The sequence below is a fragment of the Capricornis sumatraensis genome, chromosome 20 (assembly GCF_032405125.1).
Source record: "Capricornis sumatraensis isolate serow.1 chromosome 20, serow.2, whole genome shotgun sequence".
NCBI lineage: Eukaryota > Metazoa > Chordata > Mammalia > Artiodactyla > Bovidae > Capricornis > Capricornis sumatraensis.
Genome location: NC_091088.1, coordinates 46,082,720 through 46,109,133, shown reverse-complemented (window position 1 = coordinate 46,109,133; position 26,414 = coordinate 46,082,720). Strand labels below are relative to the sequence as shown.

General features: G+C 37.4%; 1 protein-coding gene across 1 annotated transcript in view; it reads right to left on the bottom strand.

Moving 5' to 3' along the window:
• URI1 (URI1 prefoldin like chaperone) overlaps positions 1-23,029 on the bottom strand; it is a 61,227-nt gene extending 38,198 nt beyond the window's left edge. The window contains exons 1-2 of the mRNA XM_068992433.1: positions 22,937-23,029; positions 1,891-1,925 (exon numbers count right to left, since the gene is read on the bottom strand). Of these exons, the coding sequence (XP_068848534.1) occupies positions 1,891-1,925; positions 22,937-23,029 (128 nt within the window). The remainder of the gene's footprint in view (positions 1-1,890; positions 1,926-22,936) is intronic.
• Positions 23,030-26,414: the final 3,385 nt, after the last annotated feature.

The following is a 26,414-nucleotide window of genomic DNA, read 5'->3' as shown; positions in this document are numbered from 1 at the left end:
ATTGGTAAATTCACTGGCCATTTGGATTCCAGCAATATCAGATCCTCATTAAAAACAAACATAAAAGTCTGTTTCCTGAACCATATTAAAAATAGTTCAGAGGAAAATGCAAATTAACTGGAAAAGTTATTTTAATTGTTTAACATGTAGATAGGTACTATATTACTTTAAGATATGTGGAGGCAAATATGCTAAGCTCTGTAGTTTGGAGCTACAGAAAATCTGGAAACTGAGACAGAGTCATATGAATCTGCTCTGATGTAAATGACACATTTCTGTCAATCACTGTTCATCAGGCTTGGATAATGCTATATAGTACTTCTAAAAATGCTGTACATAACTATATGGTACTTGTAAAAACGTTATACATAAAATAATCAAATATTTGGCCTTTATTTATTCAAACACTTATTAAGTGCCTATACCATGCCAAACACAGTAGGAGGTGCTATAGATAAAAGGAAGAAAACATGTCCCCTTAGCCTTAAAGAACTCACAGTCTAGAAGGGAAAGAATCTTAAAACACAAACCAGAAGCAAGGTGTCATTCACACATTGTGTAAATCAGTATCTGTTCTGAGTGAATCAACCTTTTTCTAATGTCCTGAATTATTTACCAAATCCAATAAAGTCCACACTGTAAAACTTCACCTGGGAATTATCTGTAAAATGGATCCCTTTTGCCAAATTAGCAGGTGAAAAATATTAATTCTTTGACCAACATTTCAAGTTTCAACCTCGACTGAATGTAAAATGAAAAGTAAATGGTCCATTATGGAAATACTGACAGACTTAAACCACCAACGGATGCAGCTACAACTCTGCATTTATTGAAAATTAATGAAGTCTCTGAATTTTTATTTATAAAATGGATATTATTTAGTTTTAGATTATTTCTGCAAGCCAAAAGTCAGAATTTATTAAGATGATGTGTACAGATGGCACCAATTTTTACCCTTATCCACTGCTTGCAGCCTATGTGCATTTAAACCAAAAAACACTTGATATACACTAACTATAAATTATTTCCTTGAAGATCTCTCAGGCATGAAGAAAAAGCCTCTTAAAATAAATTTAAAATATTATATGCTTGATGGTGTATAACCAAAGGTTTAATCTCACCACTAAAGGGGCAGTTATCATGATTTTGCAATAACCCTGCAGACAATCATCAAGACAGCTCCTGTTGTTCTCTCAGTAAAATCTTCGTAAACACAGCATGGATATATTGTAATTTGATATCCGCAAGATCAACAGCTATACCTCATGACAACTCGTAAGATTTTATTCACCATTAAATTGAGCATTTTCCTCAGAAGACACAAGAAATGTGTTATTTACCAAGCACTGTCCTATTAACTATAGATTAGCACATTAAAATAGATATGCTTTCTTTCTCTATATATTCTAAACAGCGTGGTCTCTAAAGCAAGCTCTGAGATGCAGCCAATTAATTAGATTTTTCAAACTTTGGAAAATGTATCTGTACATATTTCCATCATTATTTTAAAACAATTGATTCTAATTATTATTCTACTACATATACAAAAAAGAGTCCCAAAATAAAGCTGATTGGTCAAGTTAAAAAATGCATCAGTCTCAACTTCATAACAATAGTATTATTCTAACTTTAAAAAAAGAAACAAAGGAAGGGAAAAAGAAAGCAATTAAAATATTAAAATAAACACAAATGGTGATGCAACTTCAGGAAATCAGGAAACACAGAATCCAATAAGCAATTAAAGACAATATAAATTAGTACCAAAAGGCTTCAAAAATGGAGATTACTAGAAGAATTCAATTTTAGGATGCAAAAACTGTACTTTTTTAAAATACAAATAAGTGATTCCATTAGTATTTCAGAAAGGTAATAAAACAATCTTTCACTCACCAATGCTGGATTTTCTCTTGGCAGTTAGTGACCACCTGTCATGAAAACAGATAACTACTAATGAAAAAACAGGACAATGCACAAAGCTACAAAATCATTGTATCAGAAAACTACAGTAGTGGCTTTACAGATTTAAAAGCACCTCGATATACATTTTTATTTGTCAAATGCACAGAGATGCGAATGTTAGTTTTTAAGCAGCACACTTTATCATACCTCTCTAATGCAGGCTGATAACTGCAGAACAAATTACAGCTTTCCGATTCATACTTAGGTACAAAACCCACTTCATAACTATTAGGTGACATATGATATAAGATAACTAGTATTTTGTACAATCTGCAGGCCTGTTTTCAATGTTACATATTTTGCAGAATATACAAATGTTATAAATAACAAAAAACCAATGTAACATAAACATTTCATCAGTTTAAAAAAAATGACAGTAGTGAAAGTATTTTATTTTGTCAGTATATCTTCAAATGTTTTCACCTGTAATTTTTATTCTGATGCATTAAAAATGAGTACAGTGATATTTTTCTACTACATTTCAAGAAGAAATACTTGGGATAAAGAGATGCTCTGAACGGCCCATTTTGTTCCCCTGGTGAATTATGATAAAATTTTAAGCACTTCATAGTCAGTTTAAGCTATGCTTACAATACTAAAACAACGAAATTAAACATAAAACTTACTTGTTCTCCTTAAAGATATTTCAATAGATTCTTAAAATGCTCAAAAAATTAAGAACACTAACCAGTAAGGGGGGGGCAAAAAAAAGAACATGTGAATAGCAACTTAAAAAAAAAAAACCTTTTCAAAGATTACTAATTATGTTTTTAAACTGCCCATTGATAACAAAATTTTAAACAATAATTTCAAATATGGTAGCACCATTTTAGAGAAAGAGAAACTAAGGGATGAAATTATTATGCTTAATATAATGCCACCTGAAAAAGACAGCACTGTTACAGTGTGAAACACTGTTCTCATTCACTGTTCTAAATACCAATACTGCATCTTATATAAGCACCATGTTTCATCTAAAAATCACAGGCCTTTTTTTTTTTTTTGGCCTGTCACTAAATTCCTCTATTATAACATTTAATTCCTGAAGTAAATATCTTCCTTTAGGACATTTTAAATACTAAGGCAGCAATCCTGTACCAAAATACATGTTGTAATCAGATATCCAACCATACTACACATTAACTCAGCATAAAAAGTCGGTTTTAGAATAAAGCTCTCTCAATAAGTATCAATCACAGAGCAACACTTAATAACAGTGATAACATATAATAGAGTACTGACTTTACATCTGGAAGAACCAGGCTAAAGCTACATCAATCCATTTCACTGTTTCTGATTCGATAGTAATTATAAAATAGACAAACAGAATTAAATGCAAATTGAAAAAGAAAAAAATCTTCATGAAATCCTTTTTATAAAGTTCTTATTTAACAACCCCATTAAAAGAAGGGACCCAAAAACAGTCAGGATCCTTTCCAATCCCAATGCATGTGTTTCCAAGCATGAAGTGAGCCAAAAGCACAAAAAGAAAAGCCCTGCAAACCATAAGAGCAGAATGTTCATTAACCTCTACATGATAATCCTTTCGTGGCTGCATATTAACTAGTTACATATTCATAATCATTTACATTATTTAAAGGACCTTCGATGAAATTTTCTATGCAATATCCATTAGTGACAGTGTTAAAGGTTATAGAAGATAAGTCAACTTAATGTTTCTAGGAAGCCTTTTTAATTAGTAAATATGTAAATTTGCCACATATGCTTTTTATGTTTAAAAAACAAGTTCCTGGTAGAATGGCATGTATTCTTGCCATCACCCTTTATGATCTTAACTCTCCATTTTGCTGTAGCTATTTTTCCCCCATCCCTTTTCTTTCCTGAAATAAGTTTCCCCCAAGAACAGATATTAAAGGATAAAATAACAAAAATCCACTTCACAATTAACAAGAGAAATCTTCACTACCAAAATATTTTCTTCGCTAAAAGTATTTCTTGGTTACATATAGGGGTTAGAACAGGAGTCTTCAGTCAGACCTTTTCCAAATGTAAGGAAGATATTTTGGAAACTCAAGAAATAAAGGAAAACATGAAAGAGGCAGGTATGAATACATACCATAGCCTTCTGATGATATGTCTACAGTTAAATCTTTGTTTACATGATTTTACATGATTTATAGCCCACCTAATTCCAACAAACATTTGAACCCAAGCAGCTGTATTTATACTCATATCTTTCTAGTTTTCTCCTTTTATTCAAAAAGAAAATATTAGTAAATTTTTATTACTTAGTTGCCAAGGAAATCTGTGGAAAGGAGAAAATCATGATTCATCTGGGGTTTTACAGTCTCTTTTTTCTGTTAAAAGTAATGCCAACTAACCTTATTTCTTCTGAAATGGACTAGATTAATTATTAAATATACTGACTATAAGATAGTGAGACTGGTTCTAAAATCAACTTTTGAAAAACACAGTGAAACAACAAAACACATTTCATTACTATACCACTTTTTAAGACACATTCAATCTACCATTAGGAGTGTTTACCAATAGCCCAATTGTTAAAAAAAAAAAATCCTTTGGTACACTTTCTTCATAACTCAAAATTGCCCTTTTCCTAAGAAGTCCCTTGGACTGCAAGGAGATCCAACCAGTCAATCCTAAGGGAAATCAGTCCTGAATATTCACTGGAAGGATTGATGCTGAAGCTGAAGCTACCATACTTAAGCCACCTGATTAGAAGAACGGACTTCTTGGAAAAGACCCTGATGCTGGGAAAGACTGAAGGCAGGAGGAGACAGACGACAGAGGATGAGATGGTTGGATGGCTTCACCGACTCAATGGCCATGAGCAAGCTTCGGGAACTGGTGGTGGACAGGGAAGCCTGGTGTGCTGCAGTGGCAAAGAGTCGGACACGACTGAGCGACTGAACTGAACTAAGAAATAATAATAACACTGGTAAATGCCAAGACTTTTTATGATGAAACGGTTCAATAAGATGAGTCTTCACTTCTTAAAAAGAGGAAACTTAAGTTCAGAGATGGAGTAACTTCCTCGATATTACAAACTGCCCGAGAACTGGTAAGAGATAAAATCTGTTTTAACGCCAGGTCTATCTAACCTCAAAGCTGATACTCACAGTATTGGACTGTTCTCAACCATCATAAATCTTACCGGGTACAAGGAAAAGCAGCTGCTTTGTATCTGCTTTTCCTTAAAACACTGACTGATGCTGCTACTTCTTCACTTCCTCCACAAACCCACCCACACACACTGACAAGACCTTGCCAATAATGTTAGGAAAAGCAAATAAGCTTAACTGGACCAACTCACTAATAAAAATTTTTATTTCTTCCAACGCCTCATACAACTCCTGGCCCTCTCAAGTCAAGCAACTCAGTATGAATATAAACAACAAATTTCCCAAACCCCACATACACATGTGCGTGTGCATGTATGTGTGTTTTGGGGGGAGAGGGTGGTGGGCCAACCCTATTATATATTTTTAAGGCACTTACAACTAATCAAGTTAGATGCCCAAGATGACAATGATAGTCTACCCAATAACCTATTTTTCTTTAGGTCAGTGTCCAGCTAACATATATACACATTCAATTATAAAATAATTGGCAAATTTTAAAATCAGTAAACTATATAGAATACAGGAATATTTTCCTCTTTTTTCCCTCGGAAGCCACTTTTTAAAAATTATTATAAAGAAAGGAATGAATGACTTATCATGTATTAAGATCTCCATTACTTAGTTCCATTTGTGCTATTTGCTTTGGTTAACAGACCACAAGAGGGCCTCAACCTATGAGTTTTCCATGTTAAGAACAGCACATTAAAACCAGACTAGAACAGAAAGGCTAAAGGGTAAGTCTGCATAAGTCTTAAATGACATTTCTCTCAAAAATGCTTCACTTCTAAAACTTCTCTCACTGCACTGCAATTTCATATTCTCCCCGTACAGGTTAACGTATAAAATAACAATCTGACGATTACACTAATCAGTGCTTTCTACATTTACATGATTTGCTTCTCTTGCTAGACTATGTCTTCAAAAAAGATCATATAATTTTGGGTTTTAAAGCTACTGAGTCAAAAAGGAAAAAAACTATCCACGGTGACTAAATCCAAGAGATAGTGGACATGCACAATTATCTGGCAGCTACTTAAATGGCTGAGAATAATTTCTTAAAGGACATACTGTCTATTAATAGATGTATAAATGCCATTACCAAAGTATATAAGAAGTACACATAAAGAAAATTGGTAAAATAGTTTAAGTCTTCTAAATAAGCCTCTCTGCAAAGAAGGTCAGAAATGACTACGGGTTCCTAACAAAGAAATAGCAATAAGCAGTAATAAACTATTTCTGTATAAAAATTTTAAATAAATTTATTTTTAAATATGCTAAAAAGTGAAAATAATATAACTACTATCAAAAGTTAACAGTAATTATAAGCTGCTGTTAAAACACTTAAATGTTTTTTTCCAAAATCCAGGAAACTCTAATTGTACTACATGAAAGGTCAATGAGATACAGGCCAGGTCTCCTTTTTTCACCAATGTACTCATGTGTGATATAGTAAGTGTGCAACAAGTCCTTTTAAAGGAGTACAGATCTACAATTAGCCAAAAATCTCAGGGAAAGATATTTCTCAATTTAGAACTTTTCATAATTTATATCTTGCAGTAGTAGAACACCACCCTGTATCAAATACAGTGACATTTTCAGGGAAACATGACTATTCAAAGTAGAATAAAATACCTCACTCAAATCAGTTTCATCAACAAATGAATATGGCAGAAACTTAGGAATAACTTTGTTTTCAGTTTTTAAGACTTCTGAATTGCAGATATGAAATGGTGACCTGTATTTCTGAATGTGAAATACTGTCTCAATTGCAGCTTGCCTGTCTACTGTTTTATTAGAGATATCAATCATTTCTTCTCCACTCCCACACCTTACTTTCTAAAACCTCACCCTCCTGTCATCTGCAACAGGCAGAGGACCCCATTTCTCCATCTGGAGCCAGTGTAAATGGAGAGGATCCACACAAATTGAGCCAATCAAATTTACTCTGGACTCAGAGAGACTGAGGAGATTACAGATTCTGGACCAGAAAAGGTGACCACAAAGGGATTTGCACAAGCTAAATCTAACAAAGTTCCCCTACAAAGTAACGACATAAACGTACAAGAGAGTGAAACACACACACACACACAGACACACACACACACTAATCCTATCCCTGAGTTCTTCTAACTTTTTATAGTACTTTCCAAACTTTCTTCCAAGCATTTCTGTGGTTTATAATTGATTAAGAAAACTTCGTTAAGTAAGCCAGCTACATAGATTAAAATGAGAGTATGCCTGTGAAGATCTCCAAGAAAACAAGTAATTCATTAAAGAACAGAAATAGTAGCTATTTGCAACCCCATGGACTGGAGCCCACGATGCTCCTCCATCCAAGGGAATTCTCCAGGCAAGAATACTGGAGTGGGTTGTCATTTCCTCCTCCAGAGGATCTTCCCAACCCAGGATTGAACCCAAGTCTCCCACATTGCAGGTGGATTCTTGACCATCTGAGCCACCAGGGAAGCAGAAATAATAGAATGATGGGGGAAAAATATCTTGACAAGTAAAAAAGAAGTCAAATTGAAAGGCCTTTGCACCAATTAAAGAAGTACATTTTTATTTTAAAGAAACACTAACAGTGACTAGAGCAAAATTAATACTAAATCACTTGCAAGTAGCTACGTAACTAACCTCCAAGTTGGGACAAAGAGTGTATATAACAAACCAGTAATCCTCTGAAAACTGGCAAAGCCAGATGAACACAAAATCATCTCTCAGAAGGCACCTAAGAGTTGCCCAAGCAGTTGGAACAAGAGGGACTAAAATTCAGGAGATAACTATGGAGAATTAAGTAAATTCTTTTCTTGGACAACTCAAAGCACAGTGAAGAGGCTGAGAATTATACTTTGTCCTGAGCAGAAGTTTAAAGCAGTCTGAGAAGGCTGTAGTAACAAAATCAGAGACACAAGAGATCTTAAACATATGGCTGTCTTTTCCTCTCATGGCATGTATGAACTTCTGAAGCTGAAACAGCCAAAAAACTGGAAGTCTGAAAAGCAGAGCTCAGAGAACTGATGAAACAAAACTTAAAGAGTTCAGGAGCCTTTAAGGGAAGAAGTCTGGTGAACAAACTAGGTTTTCAGAAGAAAAGCCAAGAAAGAATCAGATGAAAGCCAAGAAAGAATCAAAGATAGCTGATATTTTACAAAAAACAAAACCCAACCTGCACTCCATTCAGTACCTGCCTGAACTGAGGTATCCCAACTCCTAGTTTATCAACCTAGTGAAGAAAGGGTCAAACTTTTCCAGAGGAAGATATACTCTTCAGGAGTAATCATAATTGTAAAGACTCTAAAATATTAATTAAATTAACATTTAATTGTAAATACTTCGAGTATTTACATTTCTAGCATTTAATTAAAAATAACTATATTACCAAGAAATAGGACCATATGAGCAAACCTCAAAAAGAAGAAAAACAACACAAAATAGAACCAAATAGGCAATCTACATATTCGAGTTAACCAACTAAGACATTAAAATATAATTATTAATATGTTCAAGAAAACAGTGGAAAAGATTGAAGAAATACATGAAAAGAGGGCATATTTCCCTAGACAATTAGTATCTATGCAAGAAAAGAATCAAAAGGATAATCTTTAACTGAAACATCTAAAATGAATTCAATAAATGGTGTTAACAGGAGATTAACAAAAAAGTCAGAATTTTGAACTGGATGACATGTCAATAAAAAAATACCATAATAAAACCCCAGAGATTAAAAAACAAAGTGGAAAGTATAGAAAAGACCAATAAGAGACATATGAAACTGTAACTGAAGATCTACAGAGAGAGCAGATCTGAACAACAAACCTCTACAAGATTTTCTAAATATAAAAGGAAGGTATTAACCAACAGATTTAAGAAGCTCTAAGAATTTCAAGCGAGAGAAATTAAGAAAGAAAAATTATATGAAGGCACAATATAGTTCCACTGATGAAAATCACAAAAAAAATTTTACAATCAGCATGGGAGAGAAAGAGCAGGGAGGAGATACAGTACCTTCAAAGCAGCAGTAAGAAGAGTTAAAACTAGAGATAAATAACTTCAATGAAAACAATGCTAGAAACTGGAAAAATGGGATAAAAATCTTAAAGTTTCAGTAAAAAAAAAAAGCTGAAATTTTATAAATTATGTACAGAGCAAACAGATCCTCCAACAAGAAGGAAAAGTAAAAATATTTTCCCACAAAAAATTCTGCACCAGCAGATTTTTACTGGAAGAAATACTACAGGTAATTATGTGACGTGACAGAGGAGTTAGCTAAGGCTAAAGCTGTAATCATCATGCAACATATAAATGTATGAAAACAACACACTGTACACCTGAAACTTACACAATGGTATATGTCAATTCTAGCTCAATAAAGACATATTATATGGGCAAAAAGAACTACTACAAGAAGCTATTTGGAGCAACAGAAATTCAGAAAGAATAAAAAGCAACTGTACAGGTAACTGTGTCAAGGTAAGGATAATCAGTATTGATCACAGAACAATTAAATACTGTATTGTGGTGTTTAAAATGCATAGAATTAAAATGAATGGAAGCAATAATGCAAGAAGTGCGATAAATAAATGAATATATGTTGCAATCTCTAGGAATAATTTCTCCAGTAAAAAAGCACAGTATAAATATATAATACATTTAGTGCCAACATCTACATAAAGTAAGAGTACTAGGGTACTATAGCAAAAAAGAATGTATTTTGAACGAGTTACCAGAGGGGAGAAAATAGGGTATGTCTGATTAAATCAAAGGAAGGTGCACCAAAAAATAAAAAACACAGAGGGGAAAAAACAGGAAAGTGGATCAAATAGAGAAACCTCACCCCTACTGTGTGTGCTAAGTCAATGCAGTCTCTGTGACCCTGTGGACTGCAGCCCTCAGGCTCCTCTGTCCATGGGATTCTCCAGGCAATACTGGAGTGGGTTGCCATGCCCTCATTCAGGGGGTCTTCTCAAACCAGGGATCAAATTCATGTCTCTCCTATCTCCTGCACTGGCAGGTGGGCTCTTTACCACTAGTGCCACCTGGCAAGAGCCTTAGACTCACTGGAATTTTTTAAAAGGTAAGAAAATAAGATGTGTTGGCAAGGATGTAGAAAAACTGGAACACTTCAAGTTGTGTGCACTGTTGATGGGAATGTAAAATAGAACTGCCACTGGAAAATAGTATAGTAGTTTCTCAAAAATGAAACACAGAATTACCATATAATCTAGCAATTCCACTTCTGTGTATATACCCAAAGGAATTGAAAACAAAGACACAAAACAGATATTTGTACACTTGTTCACAGCAGCCAAAAAGTGAAACCAACCCATGTCCACAGATGGATGAATAAACAACAAAATGTACAATATAAATGCAATGGAATATTATTCAGCCTTTAAAAGGAAATTCTGACCTATGCTGTAATATGGATCAACCTTGAAGGCATGAGTCTAAGTGAAAAAAGCCAGTACAAATGGACACACACTGTACGATTCCACCTATATGAGATACCCAAAGTAATTAAATTCATAGAGACAGATAATGGTAGTTACCAGGGGATGGGGAAAGGGATAACAGAGTGTTATTGCTTAATGGGTAGTATCAGTTTTGCAAGGCAAAAGAAGTCCTGGAGCTGGATGGTGGTGTTGATAGAACCACAATATGAATGTATTTAATGCCACTGAAATGTACACTTAAAATGATTTAAATGACAAGTTTTGTTATACATATTCTACAATAACTTTTAAAGTAAAAAATAAAAAAGTCAAGTACAAAAGTGAAAAAATGAAACTAAATACATCAGTTACTGATGTATTTAGTTTAGGATGACTAAACATCCTACACAAAAGAGAAAGATGTCCAGACTGAATTCTTAAAATCACAACTAAATGCTGTTAGAAGAACGGACTTATACACTTTGTACACAGACTAAAATTAAAAGATGAAAAAATTTATCATGAAAAGAAACAAAAGTAAAATATCCTAATGTAGCCATATCAGTATCGTAGTCAATAAAAAATAGCTGAAGGCAAGAAATATCACTAGAGATAAAATACTTCAGAATGATAAAAATGTCCCCTGATCAGGAAGCTATTAAGAGTCTTAAATTTGTATGCACCAAATAAAATAACTTTAAAATGTATAAAGCAAAGGCTGAGAAAAGGATAAATCTATAACCACAGTGGAGATTCTCCTTATCTCTTCATAACTGATAGAACTAGAAAACAAACCAACCAAAAAAATTAACAAGTATATCAAATAATCGTCACATTCAGTCAACTTGAACTATGGAACTCAAAACTGCAAAATTCATATTCTTTCCAAATAATTAATGGACAGTAACCAAAAACAGATCATACACCAGGCCATACAGCAAGTCTTAAGTTTCTAATCAGAACAGAATTAAGTATGATATAAACAATAAAAAAGTAAAAAATACTCACTGTTTAGAAATTAAGGAACATTTTCTAAGTAATTCCCAGGTCGATACATCTCAATAAGAATTAGAAAATATTTTAACTAATTAATGATGAAAATAACATTCAAAACATGTGGGGTGCCTAAGGTAATTATTAGAGAAAATTTTAAAACTCAAAAAATATATACTGTAAAGAAAGAACAGTAAAATCTCTGATTTTTGTGTCTCTAATAGCTTTTGTCCCAAGAAGCTAGGAAAAAATTATAGCCAATGAGAAATTTTTTAAAGAAAAATATAAAAGTAGAAACCAATGAAAATTAAACTTACGAAAGAAAAATCAATAAAATAAAAAACTGGTTCTTTAAAAAGACAGATTAGGATTAATAACTCCCTAGGAAGATATATCAAGAAGAAAAAAGACACACAAGAACTGCAAATAACAGAAATTAAAAAGAGAATATCACTACCAAACCTACAGATATTTCTAAATTTTAAAATATCTATACAAGGAAAATATAAGGCCTAGACAGTCTCACTGGAAAATTAGTTCAAATATTTAAGGTAGAATCATACCATTAATACACAAAGTCTTTTTACAGAAGATACAAAAATGATAGTTGTTTTATGAGGTCAGCATGATTCTGAAACCAAAACCTAATATAGACATCAAGGAAAGAAACTTACAACCAATACAATACACAGCCACAGAAACAAAACACCATACTCTATACAGAATTAGAGCCATGACTTAGAAGCTAGCAATGACTTCATGCTAGAAATAGGAGCAAAAATGAAACAGGCCAACCCTAATAAAATCCAAAACTAACTCTCAACCGAGCTGTGTTGGTCCACTAGTACTCTGGCTGCTTAAAGAAAATTTATCCCTCTTTGAAGGATGGTAACAGCATCAGTAGCCTACGATATTTTCACTACACTGTCTGACATCCAATCAAAAATTACAAGGCAGTCTATGAAAACAGGAACAGCAGATGAGAAATCAAGAGAAGAAATAAACAGAAACATAGCCTCATTTAATCTACATACTGCAGTTACAAGACACACTTTTATGATTAATATATTTATGAAAACAGAGGGAAGGTTGAAGATATCAATATAGGCCTCAAATTTATTAAAGAAATGTCAAAACAAATTCTTGAAAGAAATACTATAACAGAGATTAAGCATTTAGTAAAAGAATTTACCAGTAGATTAGATCTGTAAGAACAAGATTAGTGAACAGGAATAGACGTCAGAAGAAGGTATGCATAAAGCAAGGAAATACAGAAAGGAGAGTTAAGACATATGAGACAGTGAAAATGTCTAATATGTATATTCAGAGTACAAAAAGTGAAGACGACAGCGACATAAAACCAGCATCCAGAAGAGCAGACAAGAATTTTCTAAACTGACAAGTCATCAAATGATAGATTTAATAAACTCCATATTCAAAGCAGGCAAACCAAATCTGCACATAAGGAAAATCAAAACTATACATCATAATCAACTGCCTAAAAACCAAAGATGGAAAGTCCAAAACCAGATAGAGGGAAGATATACCCAAAATTCTCAGTGAAGGAAACAGTAAGACTAACAGAAGACTAAAAGAAACCAAAGACATCAAAAAGATAATGGAATGGCACCTTTCAAGTGTTGGGGGGAAAAAATCCTCTCCCAGCTCAGAACTAAATAAAAATTACAACAGAATATCAAGAAGAGTAATCTTAATCTGGGGGGACGAGGTGAATTTTTAAGAACATGCAAAAGTAAAATATATGACAATAGCACAAATGAGGGAGGGCTCATGAAACTAAGCCATCAAAAGATTTCTGAACAATTTCCTAAGTGGCAAAATCTCAGAAGATTTCGTGAAAAATTTCCTACTAATTTATGGTAGACTGCAATAAGAGGTACTATAATTTCTAGGATAATAACTAAAATGAAACTAGAAACCATATAACTATAAAGCTAAAAGAATTTTAAATATAATTAAATATTTTAATAACACAAAATAAAGAAATAAAGGAATAATAACAAATGTGACAAGTGGAAAATCTGTGGCAAAATGAGTAAACAAACTCCAAGTGACAGATGAGAAAATTTAGACTAAAGCTATACATGTTCACAAATTAGAAGTGCAAAAATAAAAACACAATCAGGTTACATCAGAATGCTAAAAATTAAAGACTGACAATATTAAAAAAAATACCAACATTTAACAGAAAATTCTCACATAGTATTTTTCAAATAAGGGTTTAATTAAGACAAGTTAGTGGGTGTCTTAAGATAGAAGGGATAGATCATATAGAAAGAACTCACAGGGAACTCTTTGGCAGTCCAGTGGTTAGCAGTTGGCACTTCAACCACAGTGGCCTGGCTTCAATCTCAGGACAGGGAACTAAGATTCTGCAAGCTATGAGATGCATCCAAAAAGTAAAATAAGTTTTTAAAAAAGAAAGAACTGACAAGATTTAGTAAATCAGAAGATGGATCAAGGCAAACTGAAAAGATTCTGGTTTGAATAATGTTGTCCATAATCAGGATGAGTATGGTGCCTATGCCCCAACATTAGAGACAAAGATGATAAATTAATATTAGTAAATGAGACTGAGCTGCTTGTGGGCCATCCAAGTTAAGCTGCCCAACAGTTAACAGATCTGGAAGAGGCCTGGCATACAGGAGTATTCCAGGACATGCAGAGGGAGAAAAGACAACGTCAATAATGAGAAGTATAGGGATTACCAACATTTAAGCATTAGATGAAGACACTAAAGAGATTTAAGTAGGCACAGAGAAAGGCAGAGCCAGAAAAAAAGAAAAGTCACAAAAGTTCCTACGGTACAGAGAATTTCAAGTTTCCCAGGGAACAATTAAAGTTTCAAATAAAGCACAGAGGTCAAGAAAGGCTAGATCTGAGTAAGGGTCCACTGAGTTTGGCAAGCAAAAAACTTTAGATAGAATAATTTCAAAGAAAAGACAGAGGCAGAAGATAGTTTATAGCAGGTTGAAAAGCAAAGAATTAGAAGGAGAACAATTATCACACTACATTAAGCTCTCTGTTAAAATGTTTGCAAACAAATCCCTAAGTCCCTTGAGGGGAAAAAAGAAACCCTGTGTATCACTGTATCTAGGACAGTGCCTGGCACATAACTCGGTCTTGTCTTTTTGTTCTTTGGGGAAAAGCACTCATTTTCTATAACTCTTTAATAGTACTCAATTCACAAACATTGGGAAACCAAACAAGGAACAATGACCAAATCTACACATCAAATGGGATACTTTTTGCTGTACTGTATTAGGATTTTTTTTTTTTAAGTTAAAAAAAAAAAAAAAACCGAAACACATTTAGGGTATTTAGCTTTCAAAAACAGTTGACAATTCAGAAATTTCTGTTTTCTGTCCATAATAGGAGAGAGAAGATAAGTGACAGAGAAAGACACTTCACCATTAATAAACAGATTACAATATGAATAAAAAAGAGAGCAGCTTTCTTCACCAGCACCATCCAATAGAATTTTCTATTATGATGGAAATCTCCCAACTCCACACTGTCCAACGCAATAGCCAATAGCCACATGTGGCTACTGAACACTTGAAATGTAGCTTCGTAACTAAAAATTTTTTTTAATTTTACTTAATTTGAATTTTAAACGTAACAGTCACATGTAGTTAGTGGCCATCATATTGGGTAGCGCAGACAGACACAGATGGTGGTGAAAATATAAATGTAAAATAAGTCTTAGGTTATGAGTCTTCAGGTAACAGTACCCTAGATAAACTTTCTCGGGTTTCAACAATGGGGAAGGAGGCAAGATAGCAAAAATGGAAGACATGGACTTCGCCTCTCCTCACAAGCACATCAAGAATACATTTACATGCGGCACAATTCTCAAAGAGCACCTGCTAAACACTAGCAGATGACCTCAAACACATAAAAGGATACGAAAAATCCCATGCAGCCTCATAGGATGATAAAAAGACTAAAAAAAAACATAAAAGAAAAACTAAAATGAATAAAAATCGGAAAAATAAATAAAGAGGAACTAAAAAAGAGAGGAAAGGGGGAGGAACTGCAGCCCTGACAGGAACGAGCTGAAGGCGAGGAGAAGCTCATGCTCAGAAAAGCCCATTCGCGGTGGGGATGAGCTGGGGCAGAAGGGAGACTAAGGGACCAGAGGAGAATGCCGCAAGCGGTCTACGAAGTAAGAACTGCAGGTACGGCCCATGCTACAGCCCTATACACCCTAGCCTCAGTCATGTATCTTCTGCTGCAGCCAGGGCCAGGGTGCAGGGAAGTGGGGTTTGGAGAGTGGACCCAAAGAGGGGAAGTTGGTTGTGAAGAGAGACCCTGAAGGGACCGGAGTAAGGAGCTCCACAACCAGGAAAGTTTTCCGGAGAAATACAGGCTGCTACAGAATCAAGGTGCCATCGATGAGTGGCACGCAAAGGCCGCTGATTCCTGGCCCAAGGAAATATTAACCAGTGTGAGCTCCACCAGAGATCTCCATCACCCAGCTCCATTCAACTGTTTCACTTTACGCCAAACAACCAGCAAGATGGGAACACAGTCCCACTGATCAGCAGACACGGTGCCTAAAGTCATACTAAGCTCCTGTGCGTGTGTGCTAAGGCACTTCAGTTGTGTTCAATTCTTGGCAACCCCATGGACCACAGCCCTCCAGGCTCCTCTGTCCATGAGACTTCCCAGGCAAGAATACTGGAATGGGTTGCCATTTCCTTCTCCAGGGTACTGAGCTCACAGACACTCCAAAATACACCACCTGATGCAGCCCTGCCTGTCCGAGAGACAAGACTCAACTCCACCCACTGAAGCACAGGCACACTACCTCCCACCAGGAAGTCGACACAGGCCCCTGGACCAACCTCACCCACCAAGGGGCAGACACCAGAAGCAAGAGGAACACACCCCTGCAGCCTGCGAAAGAGAGACCACAAACACAGTAAGTTTAGCTTAGTCGCTCAGTTGTGTCCGACTCTTTGCAACCCCATGGACTGTAGCCTACCAGGCTCCTCCATCCATGGGATTTCCCAGGCAAGAGTACTGGAGTGGGATGCCACTGCGTTCTCCAGAGGATCTTCCCAACCCAGGGATCGAACCCGGGTCTCCCACATTGTAGGCAGATGCTTTACCATCTGAACCACCAGGGAAGTACTAACACAGTAAGTTAGACAAAATCAGACAACACAGAAACATGCTGCAGACAAAGGAGCAAGGCAAAAATCCACAAGACCAAATAAATGAAGAGGAAATAGGCAAGCTACTTGAAAAAGAATTCACAGTACTGTCAGTAAAGATGATCCAAGATCTTAAAAACAGAGTGGACTCATGGATCGAGAAGATACAAGAAATATTCAACAAGGACCTAGAAGAACTAAAGAACAAACAGTGATGAGCAACACAATAACGAAAATGAAAAAATACACTAGAAGGAATCAACAGTGGAATAACTGAGGCAGAAGGACGGATAAGGGAGCTGGAAGACAAGAATGTTGGAAACAGCTGCCAAGGAGCAGAATAAAGAGAAAGACTGAAAAGAAATGAGTCTCAAAGACCTCTGGGACAACATGAAGGGCACCAACATTTGTGTTACGGGGGTCCCAGAAGAAGAAGGGAAACAGAAACGATCTGAACAAATATTTTAAGAGATTATAGTTGGAAACTTCCCTAACATGAGGAAGGAAATAGTCACCCAAGTCCAGGAAGGTCAGAGAATCCCACACAGGATTAGCCCAAGAAGAATCACATCAAGACACATGTAATCAAACTAACAAAAATTAAATTCAAAGAAAAAATATTAAAACCAGCAAGGGAAAAGCAACAAATAAAATACAAGGGAATCCCCATAAGGTTATCAGCTGATTTTTCAACACGAACTCTGCAGGCCAGAAGTGACTGGCAAAATATAAAGTGATAAAAGCGGAAAACCTGCAGATTACCCTACCCAGCAAGGATCTCATTCACATTCAAGAGAGAAATCAAAAGCTTTGAGGAGGAGCAAAAGCTAAGAGAATTCATCATCACCAAAACAGCTTTACAAAGAATGCTAAAGGACTTTCTCTAGGTGGGAAACACAAGAGAATAAGACCTACAGAAACAAACCCAAAACAATTAAGAAAATGTCAAAAGGAACATACAAATCAATAATTACCTTTTAAATTTAAGTGGATTAAACGCTCTAACCAAAAGACACAGATTGGCTGAATGGGTACAAAAACAAGATCCATATACACGCTGTCTACAAGAGACCTACTTTAAACCCAGGGACCCATACAGACTGAAAGTGAGGGGATGGAAAAAGATATTCCATGCAAAACGAAATCAAAAGAAAGCTGAAGCAGCAATACTCATATCATACAAAATGTCTTTAAAGCAAAGACAATTATAAGAAATTGTAATTTGGACACTACAGAATGATCAAGGGATTAATCTAACAAAACAATATAACCGTTGTAAATAAATACGCACTCAATACAGGAGCACCTCAATACACAGGGCAAATGCTAACTATCATAGAACAGGAAATCAACAGTAACACAGTAATAGTGGGGGACTTTAACAGACCACCTTACACCAAAGGATAGATCATCCAGACAAAAAAATTAATAAGAAACACAAGCCTTAAGTAACACACTAGACCAGACAGACTTAACTGATATTTATAGGACATTCCATCCGAAAGCAGCAGCATACACATTCTTCTTAAGTGCGCACAGAACATTCTCCAGCATCTTGGCTCACAAATCAAGCCTCAGTAAATCCCAGAAAATTAAAATCATCAAAGTGAAAGTCACTCAGTTGTGTCCAACTCTTTGCAACCCCATGAACTATACAGTTCATTGAATTCTCCAGGCCAGAATACTGGAGTGGGTAGCCTTTCCTTTCTCCAGGGGACCTTCCCAACTCAGGGATGGAACCCAGATTTCCCACATTGCAGGTGGATTCTTTACCTGCTGAACCATCAGGGAAGCCCAAGAATACTGGAGTGGGTAGCCTATCCTTTCTCCAGCGGATCTGCCCAACCCAGGAATCAAACCAGGGTCTCCTGCATTGTAGCCGGATTTTTTACCAACTGAGCTATTACAACACAAGCCTCAGTAAATCTCAGAAAATTAAAATTATATCAAGAATCTTTTCTGACCACAACACTATGAGATTAGAAATCAATTACAGGAAGAAAAACACAAATGCATAGAGGCTGAACAACATGCTACTAAATAACCAATGGATGACTGAAAAAAATCAAAAAGAAATTTAAAAATACCTGAAAACAAATAGATTAGCCCAAAGAGGCTCCTAAGTAGATTTCATTTTTTCTACCAAATACTTAACTGATATTGGTAAAAACTGATTTAGTTAAACAAAACAAAAGATGGGGAGGGGGGGATGATCCAAGTTTTCTCTTGTCCCTATATCTTCTGGGAATTAACAGTAAATAAAATCTCCAAGGAAAAAAGAAAAGGCAACCATCTGGGATAGATATTTGAATAAACTGCATCAATCCACTCCAGAAAAAGAAATAAACCTGCTTGACTGGTGTTCAAACCAACAAAGAATTGTTAGGCCCAGAAAGTATATAGCAATTAAAAGATACAACATCCTAGCTTTCATTAATTAGGTTTTCATCATAGCCTTTGTTGAAAAAAAAAAAATCCTATTCAATGCACTCACTCTTAGGTAAATAAGAAATGAAACTGTGTGCTTTTAAAACATTTAGTGGTACATTGCTCAGACAGTAAAGGGTCTGCCTGTAGTGCGGGAGACCCGGGTTCGTGGCAACCCACTCCAGTACTCTTGCCTGGAAAATTCCATGGCCTGAGGAGCCTGGTAGGCTACAATCCATGGGGTGGCAAAGAGTCAGACAGGACTGAGCAACTTCACTCACCTATATAAAGTGTTAATATGTATATACTGGATTGGCCAAAAAGTTCATACCTGAATGAACTTTTGGCCATTCTAACACAAATAAACATAATTAACCACACCACATACTGTTCTATAATTTTTAATAACTGCATAAAAGTCTCCTCATACCAATCCCCTAATGTTGAATTTTTAGCTTTTTCATTATTATAAACAAATCTGCAGAAAAGCTTTCTGTGCATGTCTTTTTGCTAGATTCTTAAACAGAAGTTTTCACCAAAAAAATTTTTTTGAAAATGTCAGCAGTGATGCCATTAACGAGAACAATATTTAAATACTTGATCCTATCCATTTACTACAGATGTCATTCACTGAAGTTGTGGATCATCCTTGCCTCTCCTCTGTCTTTCCCCTTAACGTTACTATTTTTCCTTGTTACTCAATGCTCCAAAGGATAATCAAGGAAAAAACAGAGAGGGAACCAGGGTAAAATGTGTTATATTCCTTACTTGAATTGAAAAGGAAAAATTTTATGAGCAACATTTAAACCATCTTTACCTGCAACCCAGGGATAGAACCCAGATCTCTCACACTGCAGGCAGATTCTTGACCAGCTGAATCAAAAGGGAAGACCAGGAATACTGGAGTGGGTAGCCTATCCCTTTCCCAGCAGATCTTCCTGATCCAGGAATTGAACTGAGACCTCCAGCATTGCAAGCAGATTCTTTACCAACTAAGCTATCAGGAAAGCCTCTTTATCTAGGAGCCATTGTTAATCAAGATTCCCAGAGAAAACAATGGCCTGAACCAAAGGTGTCCACTGAATATAAAGAGCTCATTTCTCTTCTCTGCAATTACAGCCTACTAGGACAAGACTGACGCAGAAGGCAATGGCACCCCACTCCAATACTCTAGCCCGGAAAATCTCATGGACGGAAGAGCCTGGTAGGCTGCAGTCCATGGGGTCACACAGAGTCAGACACGACTGAAGCGACTTAGCAGCAGCAGGACACAACTGAAGTGACTTAGCAGCAGCAGCAGCAGCTAGCTACCGGAGAAGGCAATGGCACCCCACTCCAGTACTCCTGCCTGGAAAATCCCATAGATGGAAGAGCCTGGTAGGCTGCAGTCCACGAGGTTGCTAAGAGTCGGACACGACTTCACTTTCACTTTTCACTTTCATGTATTGGAGAAGGAAATGGCAATCCACTCCAGTGTTCTTGCCTGGAGAATCCCAGGGATGGGGGAGCCTGGTGGGAGGCCGTCTATGGGGTCGCACAGAGCAAGACACGACTGAAGCGACTTAGCAGCAAGCTAGCTACCAAAACGGGGGGGGGGGGGGAGGGGGGGGTCATTCAAATCATTTTCTTCATATTTTATTCTCTCACAGAGTCCTTGTAGGGAAAAGCAAGTCCAAAAGCACATTTAATTAGACTTACATAAAGTAATACTAACTGCTACACTGATATGTCTTTTTTCCCCTTTCTCCTTCAAACAGTGTCCTAACACTTCCTACTAGAGTTCACTGTACTCCTACAGCTGCTAGGTTGGTTTTAAAGCCTACAGTCCCTCACAAAAATATGACTTATTTATTAACTACTTACTAGATAAAGTTTTCCCACAATGAACTGTAATTAAAGGATAGCTAACTAACCAGTGTATTTTGTGGCCTTATGGGTCTCTCCTGTCCACTGAAGCAGACTGGTTAAAATACTTGTTGCTATTTACTCAGAGGCTTTATCATGAACTGAGGATGATCTCACACACCCATGACAGACAAGCACATGCTTGTTTTATATGCCAAAATAACACTGATTTACATCACTCAGTCATGTTGGACTCTTTGCAGCCTCCAGGCTTCTCCGTCCATAGATTTTCCAGGCAAGAATACTGGAGTCAGTTGTCATTTCCTTCTCCTGGGGATCTTTCCTACCCAGGGAGCGAACCCTGACCTCCCACATTACAGGCACTCTTTACCATCTGAGTCACCAGGGAAGTGAAATTAACATTAACACTGCACAGAAAAGTAATTTGGTAACATACTCAACTTTCTACTGAAACTGCTATTTGGGTTCCTACAGGACTGGAACTGAGAAAGGAGGTTTCAAATGCAACTGGATACCAGACCCGAAAGCTGTTCAGAGCACTCCAAACGGTATCCTTTGTATTTCAGACTCACTAACACCAGAATAAAACTAAGGATTTCTCTTTTCAACACGCCAAGTGGGAGAATACATATCAAGTCAGCAGTATGCAAACATATACTATGAAGGAGGAGAGAGTTAATTACTCAGCAGAAAGAAGGGCAATGGGAAAACTCTTTTTCCAGGGTCTGTTGCACATTTTCTAAAATAAAAAATGTAAATAGTTTTTGTCAGAAATTGGTTTCATGAAGGACTGTCTTTTCTTTTTACTTCTCTTGGGGGGGGGGGGTAAGAAAAATTTTTTGTCTTACAATTTAAATGCAGTCAGTGAACCTGAATTTTTAAACCTCCAATTTGAAGAAAGCCAAGGAAAAACGGCTCTCAGAAAGGGAAATCCAATGCACGAAATAATTTAGAACAAACAGAATATAGTAGGAAAGGTTCCCACAATTTATCCTAGCAGCTTGTTTCCAAGTAAACCAGGATTTTTTAGGTTCTATGAAAAGTCCCTCATCCAGCTAACGATTTGTTTACCCATGTAAGTAGTCATTTTTATACAGAAATGCTCAACAGAGAAGTTAGGGATTCCCAGTGTCTACAGCTTTTGAACAACTTTTTAACCTTTATAACCATGATAATCTCAATAAGATCACAAGACATATATTAAGTAAATTAAAAGTTGCCTTTCAAAGTAAGAATCTCAAACTTTCGGAGACGGTGAGAAACAAATGATAAGGAACCCAGAGGGGGTAAAAATCTCAGATTAAAAATCTCAGATTAAAATAATACTGTATTTCTTAAATTGGTATACTTCGTATGCAATCCCATTAGGAAATACAAAACTTTCTCTCCTCTTTATTAGAAGATTAAAACTTATTTATATAATTGAAGTTAAAATTTAACAAAACACCATTCAATTTTTACATATACGAAACTAAACCTAGAAATGCACAAGAAGCGTTATCACTATAAGAGTATACATTTTAGCAACGATTAGAGAAATGGCTTAAAAAATAAGGTGAACTCTTCCATTTACAGCGTGTCCTTCACCAAGAATATTCCCACGCATCGCTGTACGCATTAAGGTTTAAAACCCACTTTCATACAGAAGTTAAACAGATTACTACGTCTCTTTTCCCCCAACCCTCTCCTCCCTTCGAAGGTCGAGGGGTCCCAGACAAAAGACAACAAAAGCACGTGACAAAAGTTTCTCCTAACACGTTTTCCAGGCCTAGAGGCTACGCTTCTCCCTCGTTCCGGGTCCGGGGGGCCTGGGCCCAGACCAAAAGGCTGCGGCCCACTGAGGGCAGCAGAGGGTCGGCCGGGGGTTAGGCCCCAGCCACGGGGAGGGGGAACCGGACGCCAAGGACGCGCCGGGGAGCGGGCGCCTCCCGAGACCACTGGCTTAAGCGCGGGACGGAGAGCGGCCTGTTACCTTTTCCTGCTCCTCACGGAGCCGCGCCACCTCCGGGGCGCGCAGCGGAGCCGCGGCCGAGGCGTGGGGCCTGGCGTCTGGCGGGGCCTCCATGAAGGGGATGCCGGGGCCTCAGCGGGGCGAACGAGTCCTAAACAAGTGTTTATGGAAGCGGCGTGGCCGGCGGCTGCCCAGCGCCCGCGTGCTCGCCCTCATGCACCGCGCGCCCCGCGCTGAGGAGGCCGCGCCCGCCTTCTCCGCTACCGCGGCGACCGCTGCTCGCGTCCGGGCTGCCCGCGGCCGCATCTCACACGCTCATGCCGCCCGCCGCTGCAGCCGCCGCCGCTGCCGCGGGCTCGGAGCAGCAGGCCGGCCGTTGAAGGCGAGAAGCGCCGATCCGGTAGCTGGGCCGAGGGACGCGTCCTGTGGCGGCCGCGCCTCCTCCGCGCCTCCTCCGTAGGCCCCGCCCCTCGCCCCGCCCTGCGCGGCACGCTGGGAAGCGCACGCAGCCTCCGCCCTTCGTCCCGCCCCCGGTGAGTCACGTGGTGCAGGTGCGGGGCAGCGGCGGCTGGCTTATTCTGAGGCTGCGCTGCCTGGAAACTTTCGTTCTAGGGAGGCTAGACGCTCAGTTCACGGACAGGATTACCTACCTTGGCCTTGTGTCCTACATATGCACTCAGTCGTTGAGCGCTGCATTTGGCCATAGGAGCTTAATTCGTGTACTGCTTTATAAGCATATTTAATTTTAACAAATTCAACCTTTCACTGTACCTGTTTAATGAATTAAAATATGCAATTAAATTTTGCCTGTGTATTAATTACTGCGCACATAGCATTTACATATATTAAGGTATTGTGCTTTAATTAATATATTGCTATGTATGGGCTGTTTAAGAGACTTCAAGGATAACGTTGCCCAAACTTTTCCTCTTATTTCAACCTCCTGTGATTCTTTCTAGTACAGCCTTTGTACACAGTAGGCACTCAGTTAATGTTTAATGAATGGAATGGGCCTTGGCGTAATAATCATCTCTGCTCCAGTACTTAACAGAGAACTTCAATTCTCACCCTGGTGTGCCTGCTTGCTAGACTTCTCTTCCCTTCTGGCCAGCTCCCCAATTCAGATACACTCTTTTTACATTTGCTTCAAAGAAAAAAGGAAGGAAATTTGGGGCAGATGGTAAATGTTTGCTGTCTTTTCTTACTACATATCAAACATCCAATTCCTCTGAAACTGGCTGTCTCCGACTGCTCTAACACCACCATCATCTGTGTATCCTCAGCTACTTCACTAGCTTCTGCTCTGGTCGCCCAGTTCTCACTTTCACCCTTTCTAATGGATGTTGGCAGCTGCCCACCCTGAAAGTGAAAGTCGCTCAGTTGTGTCCGACTCTTTGAGACCCCATGGACTATATAGCACGTGGAATTCTCCAGGATACTGGAGTGGGTAGAGTTTCCCTTCTCCAGGAGATCATCCCAACCCAAGGATCGAACTCAGGTCTCCCTCTCCCGCATTGCGGGCAGATTCTTTACCAGCTGAGCCACCAGGAAAGCCCAAGAATACTGGAGTGAGTAGCCTATCCCTTCTCCAGCAGATCCTCCCGACCCAGGAATGGAACCGGGGTGTCCTACATTGCAGGTGGATTCTTTACAAACTGAACTATCAGGGAAGCCCCATCCTATCTCCCTTCATTCAGGTATTCAAACCTAGCCTGTTTAGCTCCTGTGCCTGTGGGAAGCTGTCCCACCCCCAGCTCCAGTAGAAGGGTAAATACATTTATCTTCTAAGTATTTGGTTCTATATGCTGTCTGCAGGTGACTCACTTTAGAATGAAAAACACAGAAGAGTTGAAAGTAAAACGGAAATTTGGAGACACTAAGAAAAGCCAGAGGCATGCATGCCGCAAGCATAAACAAATGCAGAATCAGCAAGAAAGCATCCAACTGCAAGCCAAGAAGAGGCCTCAGAGTTAGCCAGCCCCCTTCACACCTTGATGTTGGAATACCATCCTCTACAACTGTGAGAAAATAAATGTCTGCTGTGTAGATCATCAGTCTATGGCATTTTGTTATGGTAGCCCTAGCAAACTAATATATCAATAACCTAACTGTACTTTAAGGAACTAGAAAGAGAAAAACAAGATCCAAAGCTAGCAGGAGAAAGAAATAACAAAGAGACAAACAGAAAATGGACAAACAATTGGCTCTTAGAAAGATTAATAAAACTGACAACCTAAATTAAGAGAAAGAGAGAAGACTCCTACTAACATCAGAAATAAAAATGGGACAAAATTATGATTTTACAAAGAGAAACAAAGAACATGAGAATACTAAGAACAACTGTAGAAACCAGATAAAAGGGACAAATTCCTAGAAAAAAACAAAAACTAATAAAACTGACTCAAGAAGAAACAGAAAACCATGAAAGCCAATTAACAGCTAAGGAGAATAAATCAATAATCAGAATCTTCCCAACAGAGAAAAATCCAGGTGGCTTCAAAGGTGAATTTTAAACATTTAAAGAAGAATTAGCACCAATTCTTCTCAAACACTTATAAAAAAGTAAGAAAGAGGGAACACCTTTGAGGTCAGCAAGACCAAGACACTGAAAGAAAGAAAACTGCAGAGCAATGTCCCTTATTACTATAAATGCAAAATCTCTCAATAAATACTAACACACTGAATCCTGAATTTATGACCATAATAAAAGGATTATACATCAGGATCATGTGGAATTTATCCCAGGAACACAAAGGTAGTTCTCCATAAGAAAATCAATCAAAACAATATACCACATTAATAGGATGAAAGGGAGGAAAACTGCCTGATAATCTTGATGCAGAAAAAAGCATTTGACAAAAATCCAACATCCTTATAAAAACACTCAATGAACTAGGAAGAGACAGAAACCTCCTCAACCTTATAAAGGCCACATATGAAAACCCTATGTCTAACATACCCAAGGGGGAAAGACTGAAAGTTTTTCCTCTGAGATCCAGAGCAAGATACGTATGTCTGCTTTTATCACTTTTATTTAACATAGTACTGAAAGTTCTAGTCAAAGAAATTAGACAAGATCAAGAAATAAAACAATGCCAAAGTGAGAGAGATGTAAAATTATATCTATTGGTAGATGATACGACCTTATATGTAGAAAATTGTAAAGAATCCAGAAGAAAAAAAGCATGTTAAAGTAATAAAAAAAGTTGCAGGACACAGAATCAACAGACAAAAACCAGTTAAATTTATATACACTAGCAGAGAACAATCTGAAAAGGAAATTAAGGAAACAATTCCATTTACACTAGCATAAAAAAGAATAAAATACTTAGTGATGAGTATAAGGAAGCACAAGAATTCTGAACTAAAAACTATAAAACATTATTGAAAGAAATTAAATGAAACACAAATAAATGGAAAAACTCTGTGTTCATGGGTTGTAAGACTGAAGTTAAATTGAGATACTATAGTTAAGATGAAAACTGTTGTGAACTGAATG